General features: G+C 42.5%; 1 protein-coding gene across 1 annotated transcript in view; it reads right to left on the bottom strand.

Annotated features, from left to right (window-relative positions):
* SERINC5 (serine incorporator 5) overlaps positions 1–15767 on the bottom strand; it is a 24258-nt gene that overhangs the window by 3397 nt on the left and 5094 nt on the right. Inside the window, exons 2-8 of the mRNA XM_010005383.1 lie at positions 12766–12944; positions 12382–12464; positions 9332–9425; positions 7587–7798; positions 6674–6769; positions 3814–3940; positions 2087–2153 (exon numbers count right to left, since the gene is read on the bottom strand). Coding sequence (XP_010003685.1) covers positions 2087–2153; positions 3814–3940; positions 6674–6769; positions 7587–7798; positions 9332–9425; positions 12382–12464; positions 12766–12944 — 858 coding nt within the window. The remainder of the gene's footprint in view (positions 1–2086; positions 2154–3813; positions 3941–6673; positions 6770–7586; positions 7799–9331; positions 9426–12381; positions 12465–12765; positions 12945–15767) is intronic.

Below are 15767 nucleotides of genomic sequence, written 5' to 3'. Positions count from 1 at the left end.
CAGGACCTGCAGGTCCCTTTCCACAAAGCTGCTCTCCAGTCAGTAGAACCCAGCCTGTGCTACACTCCTGCACTGTTTTCTCAGCTGCAAGACTACACTTGTCTGCACTGACCTTCATAAGGTTCTTGGTAGCCCACTCTTCCAGCCTGTCCAGGTCTTCCTGCAGGGTGGCTCTCCTTTCTCAAGTGACCACTTTCCCACTCAGTTTGGTATCATCAGGGTATGCTTGATCCCATCATCCACACCACTTATGAAGATATGAAACAGCGTTGGGCCCAATATCCATCCCTGGAGAAGCTTACTTGTGACAGGCTGCCAGTTTGAAAAGGAGCTCTTTACCAGCACCTTCTGGATGCAGACTGTCAGCCAGTTCCCCACCCATTGGATGGACTGCTTGTTTACACCCAAACACATACATTTCTCTAGGAGGATACTGTGGGGAACTGTATCAAAGGCACTGGAGAAATCCAGACAAACAATGTCTAGCCTTGCCCCCACATCAAACTGTCCAACAGACATACTCTGTGTATCCATGATTACATTTACTCACTGGGTTCATAAACTCCTGAAGGGCCAAAAAACTCATTCTTTTAAGAGACTGGCTGAGACTTTAAATAAGACCCATATTCCATATTCTTTCTACTGCTGTCCCAAGCCTCACCTACAGTGCTAGCCTGTGCTCCCCTTGGGCCACACTCAGTCTCTGAAGCAAATGCTGGGGTTCGTGCAAGCTTTTTAATCAGTTGCAATTAAGTCCTTGCACATGCACATCGGTACACAGACCCTCAGCACACCACAAGCAACAGCAGAGCCACATTCAAGCTCCCAGACTGAAGACAAAGGCCCTTTGCCACAGGGAAGGCAATCAGAGCGCAATTAGTTGCCCTTCAACAGTTGTTTCTTTATATTTACATTCAGTGGCTCTTGTACCACTTTTTGAAACTAAACGGTCCAGAAATAATCCCATCAGGACACAGAGGGGCAGACGAGGCAGACCTTCCTGGTGAGGGGGCCACATCCAGCCCCCACATCATGCCAGCCACCCCCAACCTTCCACTCTGCCAGCCACAGGACACACCATGGCCACACACCTTTGGCTGGGAGCTCCTATGGCAGAGGAAGGCAGGTGGGAGTGAAGGGTGGCTGTTTTCTCTCCCATTGCCCTCTCCTCAGCACAGGTCCTGCCCAGAGCTGCCTGAAGCAGACCGGTGTCAGTGCTGAGCCACCAGACATGTGGCTCCTCAGTGCTGCCACCAGAGCCCTGCCCACTCCCACCACCCTGCCAGGGAAGCTGCTCCAGCACTGACATGCTCCCACAGTGAGATGCCATTTGCTTCCCCACTCCCAGCTACTGTAAATACCAAGTGCCTCAGCAGATACTTCTGCATTTTTCAATTCTCATAAGCACTCTGATTAAAGACTAGAAAAACAGAAGTTAAAATTGCAGGTGTAAGTAACACCAACTTTGAGAGAGATTTATCCTCCAAACACACACATACATTTTAAGCGTGACACTAGCAAACATAGGGAAGGTGTAACTGTTACTTAGCAAAAAACCCACTAATTTCCTACTGTTTCTGCATGTTCCCAGGATAATAAGGTAAAAGAAACAGCCAGGTGGAATGACTAACTTGTAACGCTGAAACAAGGACAAGAAATACAATCTGAGATTAACTCATAGGTGAAAAGAAAGGAAGTACTTAGGTGTGAAAAGAAAAGTAAGATCTAGGAACTTGGGATCAGTCAGCTGCTATGGGAACACAGACAACAAGGACTGAATATGTTCAAGAATGCCTTCACTTTTTTTGTCTGATAGCTTCTCAGCAGACTTTTCCTTTAAATGAGAGGACACGAGATTGTGCAGAGCACGATTTACAGGAAATCTCCAGGTTGTTAAACAAACTGCAAGAGCAGCAAATTATTTCAGTGCCTAAAGGCACGTTCAAGAGCTGCAGAAGGGCCAACGTGGACAAGTGTTCGAGTCCATACTCGGAAGCACGTAACGTGTGATACAAACTTTTATTTTTGCCTAATTATATTATTTAGCCATGAAAAACATCAAGAAAAGCTGTGAGGAAGAACTCACTTCAGTTTCAGGTGCTGCATATATTCCCTTCAGTGCCTCTGAGCTTGCACGTGTTGTTGAGGTCAAACTAGGAGCAAAAGAAGATAGTGTCAAAACCCTCAGCATAAGCATAAATCCAGCAGGGTGACTTTTCAACACCACAGCAAACACAAATAGTTTATTTGCATGTCTAAGCTAAGCTTTTGCCCAGACATAGCATCAAGTGCTAAGCATGTGAAAAGTTTGTTCTGCAGAAGAATAAACCAGCCTGACAGACAACTGGCCAGCTGGGCTGAATCACAAGCTTCAAAACAGGTCACTCCTGAAAGGCAAATTCATTCACTATCAGTCAGCAGCAGACACTTAAGCACTCCACTTTGTAATTCAGAATAGACCTCCCCTGGTGCATACAACCAGTGCTTTTATATTAACTTCACAGCCAACCCTTTGGCTCAGCACTTCTGTGAAGTCTTTGACAGTGAAGTAACAGGTCACTGTCAGCAGTCAGTTTTCAAAAATAAATTACCAACCACTACTGTTAGTGTACCCGTTGCTGGAAAAAACTTTATTGCATGACTGTAGTTGTCTGGGGGGAACTCTTTCTAGTTTCTTACAATTAGAAACTTTTTGTGCCCAGTCTTCCCTTTTCAGGATGTGTAATCCTAATCCCCTAACTCCACTCTTCACAGGGAGATGTGTTTTAATGCTTTGCTGCACACTGAGCCTTACTAAGCAATACTTCAGAACATTCCCTTTGCAGGCCTCCTTATCTCCCCACCTACATAGTGCACTTCCCCTCAAGCCTACACGAAGGTTGCAATCCCTAGACACCTACCTGAGGCACTGGAAATACTGCTCTGATGTGAACTAGATCCATTACGTGTGATAACCATGCATTTAATATCAGAATTAAATGGAACATATATGTGTATTTGACAGCAGAAAAGTAGCTGTATTATCTATTCAGAAAGTATCTCGTTTTCACTTCAAAATTATGAAGAACTTTCAGCATATGAATTTTGAAGGGGACTGCTTCAGAAGCAGAATCTGCCCAAAAACCTGCAGCAAACAGGCAGTGCTGTCTCCTGGCAACCCACCCAGCCAAAACAAGTGATACCTCACCTTTCAATCATCAGCAACTCACAGCCCTCCTGTCCCGGAGCATGATTTTAATTTATTGATTTGAGCTGCAGAAATACAAGGTGGGCATCACAGCAATATGGGCAAACCCAGCTATTTTTAAAGCAGGAGATTGCTGACAAATCCTGATGGCATCTTGTGCCAAATTCTGCGTTCATCACTTGTTCAAAGAAAGCCCTAAACCCTCCCAAACAGTTTTGTTTGTTGTAAAGACCCTCAAGGAACAGTCATAGCCTCTGCCAGGGGACTACAGAAATTTCTGATAGCTTTTTTAGATCGACATAACTGCATAGAGTTTTTATTATAGGAGGGTCAAATACAAAGTACTCTGAGGCTATCTGGGACCATGAGCAGCTGGAATTTTTTTCCCCTCCATCTCTTTATGTAAATTGGTCTACTTGGTTTTAATGAAATGTATTTGTTTCAAAAGTTGTATTACACCTTGTTGAACATTCTTGGCTAAAACACCTAACTGTTCTGAAACTAAGGAGAATAAGAACCTTCCAGCTCAGTTCTATTCTACTTCTCCCTCTTACTGCTATAAGCCTTTGCTAATTGTACTGTGACATTGTGTTTACCGTAAGGTAACTGCAGACCCCCAGACTTACCAAGAATATAAAATGCAGCCAAACAAAATGGTAGTGCCCAGGCCAGTTACCAAGTTTTCATCTCTGTGCAGACCTTGACTAAATTCAGGTACACAGATCGTGATGTTCTGATTGTTTTCATCCAGGACTTCACAAAACAAAACAAACAAAAAGAACACTTAGCAAAGCTCATTTCACTGTATTTCAAGGAAGTCTTCAGACTGAAAGTTTTCAATTAAATATTTTTATTACTTCAGACATTGGGTAGGCACATTTCAGTTGTTTCTATCTTTTTAAAAGATCATACAGAAAAAAAAAGTGTAAAACTGACCTGGCAGAGTCTGTGTTTTGGGCAAAACAAAAATGTAACTTACTAGGGTACTAAAATTTCTTATTTGACTGGTGTAGACAAACAAGGAAAAAGTCTGTTTGGTGAACTTTGAAACAGTAAGTTGGAAGTTTACCAACACTTCATCCAAGACAACATATCCCCGTAAGACCACAGATCCCTGTAAGACCAAGATAGTACAGACCTGAGACCATACATTTCTTTGACAGCAGGGGTGCCTTGAGGAGCCTATGAAAATCATACTCAGTGAAAAATGTTGATGTGTAGTTGCTTTGTTTTCAGACTGATATACGGAAGAACAAAGAACAGGAGATGCAGCGGTTACAGCAATATTTTATTTTAACATCTAGGCAAATACCACTTCCAGGTCCCTGAAATGAAACCAAGTCAGTCCTTGATGTTCCAAGATGCATCTGACTTTTTGGTGCCTGCTTGGAGCCAAGGCAAGGCAAAGCAATAGCCTGCAGCATCACCCCAAAGCAAGAGATAATAGCTGCACCTTATCTCAAATCAAGAGCTTTTTGAGCCAATGCTGTTTAAGGCAAACTTACTGATCCAGCAGTACAACTGTTTGTAGGGGTAGAGGGCAAAATGCAGCAAAGGCTACACCCAGGTTAAAATTATACTCAAAGTCACTCCTCTAACTTGGTGGGGAAGGACTTCCCATGGCCCTGCAGGGCTGCACAAACAGCTTTATCAGCACACAGCAGGGACAGTGCAAAGGTGGGAGCAAAAGTAAAGATGACAAGCATTTATGGAGCACCTTTGCCACAGGTGTGCAGAATTCTCCACCTGCATCCATCAGGCACACCTCCGCTGCAAGGCAAGTCTATTTTCTGGCAGGCCTTTTAGCTAGGTCTGGCAACAAAAAGATAATGGAAACTGTGATAAGCACAGGTTCAACAGATGCTACCTTTTGTTTGCCGCTTAGTTCTAAAGACATTTGCAACTCTGCTTTCTGAGTTGCAAATAAATATTTGTAGCTTGCATCTTCTTCTGGCCTATTTGTAAGTCCTTCCTTGAGGAATGACTCCACATTACATAAGTTCACAGCAGGTCTGAGCGTCTGGGCATGGGACACCTGAGTAAGTGCCAGCACCCTATGCATTCTCCACCAAATGCCACTATTAAAGCCACACAGGCCAGTACAAGACTCCTTATCACACAGACACAAGGGAGAAAGGAGCATCTCTGAGAGCAGACGACAACTGTAAGAGTTCTCTGGCCCAGGAAGAAAGGAGGAACACCTGATTCAGGACATCAGGGAGAGTGTGCATGATGCATACTTCAACAAACACAATAACCCCACTTGCAATACATATAAGAAGGACCAGAACATTCACTCAACTGCTGAAGGCTTTTACTGTCACAAGCATGAAATAACACAAGGCCAATTATTTAATACCATACACCGCATTCTTCCCCCTCTTTAATTTTTACACTGTGCAAAGGTTTGTAAGTAATCCAGATGCCTTTCAAATTAACTTCCATATTCATTAAAAAACACTGCTTAAGCTCCAGAAGTAAATCTTCCACTTAAATACTGTCTCTTTTTCCTTCCTAGCTCTAGAAAGGATTTGTGTATGTGCCTGCACATACACATGTGTGACAGAGAAAGATTTTTCCCCCACCTCTCCTTCTTCTTGGACACTATCTGTAAAAACTTCTCCTTTCTGCCAATAGCCTCATTTTTCTCTAGTTACTATTGTTTGAACTACTCAACACTAAAAAAGTGGTTTTAACATTACTATTTTGAACCAGAAAAGTCTTCTTTAAGTGAAGAGAATGCTTGGGAAAAGGAAACACTTCGAGCTGCGACTGTGTATTTTGCTGGTTTTTTTGTAGCATAAAGAACTTAAAATGCTAGTGTTCCCTACCCCTGACTTGAAATGCCAACACTTAGAAGGCACATGGAGTACATGAACTCTGCTGAAGAACAGCATCATCTCAAAAAACTGCAAGAAAACTCCCAAGTCCTTTCTCAGAATGTTTCCTCTCAAAACGAAAGACAAATGGTATTCAAGTTTTTGTTTCACCCACTCTGATGGTCAGCATGTACTAACTAGTGGTGGATTTAGTAAAGTTCTTGATGGAACTGATCACTAGCTTCTTTCAGAGGCACCCAAGCCATTTGTTCCACTCCTTTCCCATCATGTCACCAAACAGATTATGTACTTAGTTTTGTGATAGCATATGAAAACATGAACTTGCCATACAAGCAATGGATTTTAAGACTCTCTGAAACTTGTCTGTAGGAAAGGGGCTGGAATTGCTCTGGTGCAACAGATGCAATTCACCCAAGGTCAGGTAAGCTTCCCCAAACCAAAGCATTTAAGGTACATGGAGACTGCCAATTGCACAGTCTCTCTGCCATACAGATTTTTAGTTTTTGCAATTTTTTTCTGCATAGGGCAGAACTGACCAAATGCAGCACTCCCATATCCCTGAATTCGATAATACAAATTTACTAAATTCTTGCTTTTCATACATGGCAGGTCTACAAGAATTTACATCAAGCATTAGATAACTTACTAGTTTCTGGAGGCTTGCTGGAAAGTGCAGAGAAAGTGAGGTACATGACATAGCAGCTGATAACTCCTGACTGCAGCAAACCAGAATGGGGCTGGCCTTTCCAAGAAAACAGAGAATATGTTATTTTTGCAGACATTTTAACAAACTGAAAAAAAATTTGTATCCTTCTAATAGCAACACACTAGTATCTTTCAGAAGATAAGAGTATCTTTTATGTTTTATTTAAAGCAATTCCTAAATCTTGAGGCAGTTCAGATACATTTCCACATGCACATAAAGAAAAAAGAATCTGTCCTTTAGTTCTGCTGGCTGTTTCAGAAAGGCATGAAAGATTCCCATGTGTAAAGAATCAGCTCTCTTCTCTTGCCTAAAGCACCAGCCTTCCATAAGCTGCCGTGATAGTTTTATTTGCCTGTAAAATCTGTGGTGGAGTCACTCAAATTATTATTTCCAGGTCTAATGCATGCAAGATACTAACAGCACACATAAAATACACCAAAGCATGAAATGCCGCTGTCAACTCCACAAGGCCCAAACTTTACAGATGTTAAATCACAAGCAGTCAAAATTAAGAGCTAAGAGTGGTGAATGATTTTGAAAGCTATTACCTCAACTGCTACCACTGCAAGAATTGTGGAAGCTCCACAGCACATTACCAGGTGGCAGCACGTGAGGTGCCTTTCCAGTGTGAATGCCTGATGGCACACCCAAAACGTCTCACAACTCTGTACTTTCAGCAGCTGAGCTGATGACCAGCAACAGCACTTCACAGCATATGTAAAGAAAGAGGAGCAAGAGCAGCACCAGCTCTGAACTATCATGAGACTTTCTGCTCAGAACACGGCTCGCGCCTCCAGGCACACAACCTGTCACAGCACCAGAAACCCCAGAGGACAAGAGGTCAGTGACTCACGATTCTGGACACAGGGAGATATGGCCATGAGTGACACAAAGAGGCAAAGGCCACCATTAACGCCGATCAGGACCTTGTTGTACATGCAGCCCTCTGCGCGCGTGTAGAAAAGAGCCATGAGGACCAGGGCTGCCACAGCAATGGAGTACAAGATCAGAGTGACCAGGGCAAGCAAACCATTCCACATCTGCTTGTGGTTTGCACCTGCAGTCCTGGGGAGAGAGAGACAAGAACCTTTTATCTGTCTTCCTTTCTGCCCCCACCCCTCCAAAAAAAAAAAAGTAATTCTAATAGCTAGTTCATATCCTCAAACACAAAACATGCTGCTTACTTTCCTGAACCAAGTGTACATCAGCACTTACACCAACACAGGCCTATGCAAGGCTTCTCACATGAAACAGAGGAAACATTCCTGAGCATTAGTGCTTATCTTCTGTATTATGATGACCAGCTGTTTCTGTAATGACAGCCCAGTGGGACTTCCAGTCTCTGGGATCAGCCTGTCAGTGCATCTCAGCTCAATACTTCAGGCATTTCCCCAGAGGGAACTTGGGAGTGCCCTACGCTCCAATAGCAAGTGATGCTCTTCAAACAAGGGCAGCAGATGCACATTGCTTGGCATGGCCTCTCTTTTGTCCCTTGCACTATCTTGACAGTTTTACTACCTTTTTGCTCAAAAAGCCTCCTCTCAATTTGGGTTTATCCCACCAGACTCCCTCAGCTGAAGTGTGGTCCATCTTCTTTTCCTCTCTTCACTTTCTAAACACCTCTTGCAGAGATCTGTGTTTTTCAGAACAGCAGCTAAAAATTTTGTTTGGCACACAGGGTTTTTTGGTACATTGCTTTTGTTGTTGTGTTTTGTGGAAACATGACTTCTTTTAAAATAATATCTAATGTAGTGAGGGCTAAAGTTAATTGCTCGTGCTGGAAATCTTTCATCAACAGAAAAACAGCTACAGTAATTAGCAGTAACAATATCTGTGGTATAAGGAGATCTCACCTCTTTGTCCCTGGAAACAGGTATCTTAACAAAGCCCAAAGGTTTGCAAAAACACTTTCTTAGCAGTCAGTATGCTACCTAGAACAAGTGAGAGTTGCAAAGGTTTGCAGAGAAGAAGCGAGACAGTAAGGGTGGAGGTGGAGGCAGAAGTTCTTACGTGTATGTGGGAGGACAATTAAATATTTTAAATTGATGACAGGCTAAGGGCTAGTAAGGTAATAGCAAATACGCTTGCACAGAAATTAAGTCAATTCCAAATGTGGTATGTGTGTGTTAATAATGGAATCTTGCCTATTTAGATGAAAGCAAAGAAGCTGAAGAGAAAGTAGTAGTCCATTAACCTGACTCTAAAAAGCAGGATTTACCATTTACATCACTGCACACAGTTTCACTGTTACATTCTGCAAATCCAGTTTTACTTTCCTGTAACACGCCTGTTTTTTAGCAGGCATATTTACACACAAAACAACTTCAAGTAAGAGGCTTTTGTGTTTCAGCACACTACTTATTGGCAGCCAGGCAATGCAGGTTAAGAGTAAATCAGCAGAACAGAAGTGAGTAAGGAAGAAACTTCTCCACTGGGGAAGAAGAAAGTGGATGAAGTAAAGATGAACAGCTCTAAATATTGATGTTAAATTTTCTTCTTTCAGAAATTACACCCCCATGCTACTTCTAAATTATTTGTCACAAGAAATGCATTGCTCAGGAATCCAACAGAATTTTATGCAAATTGCCCAACACATACCAATTTTTATTCCATTTGTGTGCGAACTCAACAAGCAGGATGAGCTGAATGGCAATGAAAAGGAAACCTCCTGTTGCTCCTACGTAGCGCCAGGCTGCAAGGCAGAGAGGCAGAAAATAGGTCAAACTGCAGTTGCCCTTCCCTTGAGATAAAACGGAATTACTGTCTGTGCAGTGTAGCCATTATGCAGTTTGGCTACCTCAAGCCTGCAGATGTAGCAGGAGATGAGAGATTTCAGCTGAAAGCCAGCTCAGCTCACTCATTAGCCCCCTGATTAATCTCTCTTGCAACCTGCTACATTTTCAAAATAAACCTGTTAGCCCATTTACTGAGCTTCCCTACCCCAGAGAATTTTTGTGGAATCTATACGTTACTATCTTTGAGACAGAAAATATTGAAACCTTTATTTGTGACTGGTGGGAGGGAGGTAGTGTGAAAACATTCCACAGCAATCTAGCCCTGAAATTGCACAGTACTGGAACCCAGTATTAAAAAAAACAAACCAACTATGGCAACTTCTTCCCATCCAGATTCCAGCACAACAGAAAAACAAGGGTGGAGCTTATCTATTTAAAAATGGTGTCCTGGGCCACTCCTGAACAGACAGGAATAATTGGTATTCAACAACGAATTTTAAGACAGGTAGTTTGACTACTTAACTATTGACCTATATACACCACGCCTGGGTAGCTGTCTGGCTACTTCAGACAACAGATCTCTTACACGCAACTTCAGAAGTCTCTGAGGAAATACAGAAACCTATTAAAATGCCTAGTTGCATAGACAGCTTGTGCTGCTGTGCACTGCATAGCCTATAAATTACTCCAGGTGTGCAGCTGATTTCAGCAAAGACTGAGGATGTGCATAAGCAGAGTTCAGTCATATTCTAATATTGTGTTCTCTTTTTGAAAAAAAACACTTGTGTAAGTAAAGCAGAAGAACGCAACACTCAGGACATGTTACTATAAGCAGATGATGTAGAGGTTTATTTATTTTCCTGTACTACAAGATTTGAAAAGATTCGAAAGCAAGCAAAAATGTCATTTGTCTGGTTTTGCTGAACATGTTATAAGCACTTGTTAAGCATGCTGTTCTTTAAACAAAACCTGAAGAAGCTAGCCTGTAAAAAAGTACACAAAAATAGGCAAAGAACAAGGTATTGCATGTGTGTTTGGGAAAGGCAGAGTAGGAAAAAGTAGACAACCAATGGAGCTAGTAATTCAGTAGTCAGACTCTTACAATCTCCCACTGCCACAGGCAGGATGTTTTACAGATTCACCACAAGTAAAGTAAGCATGGCCAGTGTGGATTTTAACACTATATCCCACACAAACCTACTGCTTGCATGTAATACTCCTTGTCCACGATTAATAAATTGCTAAGCACGGGAAGCATGGCAAGAGCTGCTTTTTTTCTTTTCTTTTTTTTTTAAATAAGCAAACTGGGACAACAGTAAAAAAAAAAAATCAGTTTAAGTTTTCTTGATGGAAGGGGGGAAAAAAAGGAAAACAAAACCACAACAATACCATCTATAAATCTCAAATTCAGGGCCAACTGGAGGACAGATTAGCAGGATGTGCATAATACCACTTCAGAGATAAAAGCCAAGCACTTACTCGGGGAAGAATGTTGGTTACACTATATCTCCACACTAGGTTACACTACTATTGAGAAACAACACTCTAACCAGCACAAGAAGTTCTGTTTCCCCTCTCACCAAACACTTTCAGTTCTTGTGACTTCTCACCATTAAATGGGTCACTTGCAAAGATGCCACGCTGTCTTGCTTACTCATGTGTATGATGCATTGCACTGCTACACCTTTCTCATCTGAACAGTGATTAGATCCTAAGGACATGCACATACAGCCATCCTGTGACTTCACAGAATCATTTTGGCTGGAAAATACCATTAAGATTATCAAGTCCAACCTTTAACCTTCACAGAGGAGAGGAATAGGGATAAGGTTTCCTTCACCTCTGGGGTATCAAACTGAACAAAGACCGAACAGTTAGTAAGAAAACGATAAGCTGAATTACATCTATCAGTGATTTACTTGACATGGTTTCTACATTAGTTGTCTAGAACACTGTGCTCACAGTATGTCTGCCCACTCTATTCTCTTCCCTCATGTTAACTCCTTCCTCTTCCCCTTTTAAACTCCCTGGCTAGAGGAAATCGGTGTTGAAAACACAGGTAACTAGGCAAACCTTAGTGGAAGCAGGCAGCAGACACATTTGCATTTCTCAGCCCACCTCTTTCCACCTGCCCAGACTCAACAGCTTAAGTTTACAAGCACAGGGTAAACTGAAGAGCATAAACTCATCTTAATATCACTTGACTTTTTGCTCCTAGCCCACAGGAGGACTGTGAAAAGCACTCCTTCATGAGCTGGCATGTAAGCATTGGGCAAGTGCCAGCATACCTGTGTGGTGCCAGGGTATCTTCCAACACTGGGAATGCTTCAGGGACAGTATCCCCAGTAGAGCACTCACAACAGGCCTCAAGAAGTCTGATTCTACCTTACAGCATTTACACCACCATCCTGAAAGGTAACAACATCCCAAACTCTTTTGCAGATTTGCAGATTTCCTGGCAGCAAACATGAGCTCCTAGCAGATCCCCATGTCGCCTTAAGCACTGGCACCTTTAAACTGTGCCACACAGCTATATGAAGCTACAGCAGAACTACCTGCACAAGCCAAACCAACACACGGGTCTGTGTTCTTGAGTGAAAAATTTCTTGAGCATCATTACAGCTCCCCGTTTCCTAAAAAATTTGCGAGACAGCACTGCAGTGATATTTTTACCTATCCTTTTGTCCTGCTCTTGTAAGAAAAAAAACATGCTCTTTACAGCACATTCACACAAAGAAAACATACTCTGCATATATAATGTTCCCCCCAAATATCCAAATATTTCTTTTACACCTGGACTATACTGGCTTTAGTTGAAGAAATATACAACATTCATGCTGACCAGATCTTTAGGATTTATAACCTCTCACAAGGAAGTACAGAATAAAGCAGCATAACACACCAAGAACATACCATTGAGGAAAGTGTCCTGATCAGGAATGAAGAAGGCTCCTGAGCACATTGCTGCCAGAAGTATAAGTTTAATAAGCCAGAATCTAGAAAAGAGGAAAAAAAGAAAAATCTGGTTATAATAGGAATTAGTGGTCTTCAACTCAAGTACCATGAGAAATCCCTATTTAAAGCTCAACAAGAGCAAAAACAGCCTTTGATGACCATTTGCCACTTCAGTTAGTTTTCACTTGACTGCATTATTTCTGAAAAAAGCAGTAAAATCCAAGTTTTTTGTGTTTTGTTTTTTTTTTAGCTCATTTTAGCTTAGTACTACACCCAACTGGAAAGCAGGCAGCACAAACCTGTGAAGAGAAGAAGAAATTAAGGAATCAAACAAATACTCACCCATTATGAATGTATGCCCGGCAGCTTTTGCTGCTGTCAATTTTGATGGTGAACAAGAAGAAAAAGAAGAAGAAACAGGCCATTCCAAAACAGACTTTGTACACTGCAGAGTACCCCACCAACTTCTCGCACATCTCACCCGCTTGAATACCCTTGCACATCTCCTTGTAGAAGGGAATCTGAAAAGCATGACATGTTGCAAGCTGTTAGATAGGACACAGGGCTCATTGTAGCTAAGCATGCCTACATCTACACAACACCAACTTTTCACTGGCTTCATTTAACACTTTTGCTCTTGATGCCTCTCAGCTTGGATTTAAGGGTTCAAGGGACTGAAAGAAATTTAAAATGCAAGGTACTGGAGTTTTCCAGAGGCCCAACTCTCCACTCCTTCCAGATGCTTTGGGGTGCAAGTCCACCTACCCTTTCTTCAGCTCTGTTGGTTTATGCTATCCCTGCCCCTTGCTGCTTATCCTCTCACCCTGGGGACCCCTCCCTTTCTCCCTGTGCAGCAGAAGACTTATCTCTACAGTAATCCAGTTTACGCAAGCCACACTGGCAGTTTTACCAACTGAAGGTGCATGAATGGGGCTGCAGGGCAGGAAGCTCTGGCTCGTGTTGCCCTCAGGGGAAACACACACTGAAGCTTGCCCAAGTGGCACAGGGCAACAAGCCCCTTCCCCTCCATCACACCCTCAGAAAAGGACTTGTGCCAGTTGCCCTGGTTTTAAATTAACAGAAAGGCAGGAAAATTCCACCTTTCCCTTGACTCATTAAATATTTGCCTTTCAGGCTTTGCTCTCACCACGAGGGAAAAGTAAACAGCTGCACATTTCAGCTTCAGTTTCACCAGGCAGACATGGTGCTGGGCTCTCAAAAAAGCAGGTCTATGTGGCTAGGACCCACTCCTGTGGGGTGCCTCTGTGCAGACAGCCCCCCTTGTAGCCAGGGAGCCATTCAGCTGCACACAAATACAGGCATTTAATTAGAAAACCACAATTTGTTTCAAAGAAAGAAGGGCCTCTCTGTATGCTCACAGCTGTCAGCTGAGGCTGGTAAGACCAGTCAAGCAACACATCAACCACCTCAAGGTAGGAGCTGATTGCTGCTACCTTGCACAGGTAACTGCAGGAAAGAGAAGACAACGTGCCGGGATGCAACACGTGCAAATAAACAACCTGGGCAAAGGAAATACAAATCAGACTTCAGAAAACATTCAGCCAGACCAGATTTTGCTTACACAAAAATACAAAGACTGTGGGCATCCCCATCCTTGAACATCTCCAAGAAATTAGCAAAGGCAGGAGTCTCTCCTTCCTCCAGGAAGCAGGACAGCACACAAAACAAGGGCAGGGAAAAAGAACAAATAGGTCCCAAAAGCAAGTGATCAGGCAGTGTTCCTAGCTGGATAGAAAGGCATCTGAGATGCAGAAAAAACAGGATAAACACAAACTGCTGGCTTCCAGCCACCAGGCTCTGAAAGCTTGCTTCCCTCAGCAGAGACTGCAACTTTCCAGCCCCTGCCAGCACCCCAAACCAGTAAGGAGCTCGACAACCATCCTAACAGTTTTCCCAAAACAGTAAATATTTTAGTCACCCATGTAGCAACACCGAGCTGCTGTGCTAAGGGAAGCAAACCTAACTATGCTACCGAGCTGACCATTAAAGCCAGCCGAGGATACAAAAAGCAGGTCTCAACACAGCTACATGGTGTTACAGGAATGGATTTGAGCTGGTTCACTCTGAGATGCTCTTGCAGAAGTAACTCAGAGATGAGCAGCAACTGCTTAAGAAGCAGGACCGTAAACAAGTAGCTATGGTTAATTCACATCCAGGAGTTTTTAGAAAGCCTGTCAGAAATTGTTCAGAGCATCAGCGATGCCCTTCCCAGGTCCTGACAGGCAATGAAACGTCAGACTGGGCGAATATGCCAGCATCCAAAACAAGCAGATGGATTGACTGCAATAATTAAAGAGACCTATCAGTGTCACAGTGATGACAGGACAAGCCAAGGGGCCACAGCAATGCCAGAAAAAGCAACTGGCCTACCAATTAATGCTTTCCAGTTCTCTGCTTATAATAACCATCAGTCAGCAGAGATTAAAGAGATGCATAATATTGATCTAACAATACTTCTGAGAAAGTTAGATATTTGTTTGGTATAGAGGATAGTACTGACCAAGAAAGACAGATTTCTTCAAGATCTGCACTTGGTACCAAGCAGGATTTTGCTTATGAGACTTCTAGAACAACAAAAATACCATGGAACTTGATTAATGGACTAGCTAATAAAAACCAGATCTCTGGATAAATATAAGTGGGCATCTTCTTTAATTGCATAGATTTCGGCAGAGATCTCGATGGGATTTTTGACCCTACATGTTATTTTCTTCATTTAGTAGTAGCTTCCTTACAGATCTGGCTGAGAGAAAATTTATGGATTCACAAGAACAATAGCTCAGTTTGTGTTCACGCAAACAACACAGATCTCAGCCTTCACGTAGTATGCACAACACTAGGCAGTAATAAGTAATAGCCACATGAATAGTCCTGTGGAATTGAATGCGCTTTTTGGAGACCTGTGATCCTGAAGGAACAAAAAAAGAATAAAAACAAACTCTTGGGGACCCCAGCAGAAAATAAACACAAGCACAATACTGGGGAGAAAACGACTGATGTAATTAAATGGGCATGGTTTCACAAGAGGTCTACTGCTGGGAACAATTTATCAGGGCTTATGCGACTTCTTCACCAAAAGGTAAAAAGACTAATTTAATTTTTTATTGTATTTTTTCCAATTCTGTATCTCTGTTCATCTGCTGAACAGCCTGCACAGCCTACATGATTTACCAGTCTTTCCATTTGCTGAGTAGTTTTGCCAGCTGTTAAAGTAATGGATTAGCTATTTGCCAAGTTCAATACAGTGAAATACCTACTTTCGTATCTTTAAAAGCAACACAAACCAACTTATTTGGCCTCTGAGTAGGGAACAAAGCATTCCT

The sequence above is a fragment of the Chaetura pelagica genome, unplaced genomic scaffold (assembly GCF_000747805.2).
Source record: "Chaetura pelagica isolate M959 unplaced genomic scaffold, ChaPel_1.0 scaffold37, whole genome shotgun sequence".
Taxonomy (NCBI): Eukaryota; Metazoa; Chordata; class Aves; order Apodiformes; family Apodidae; genus Chaetura; species Chaetura pelagica.
Note: the sequence above shows the minus strand (reverse complement) of the source record. Positions and strands in the feature narration are given on the sequence as shown.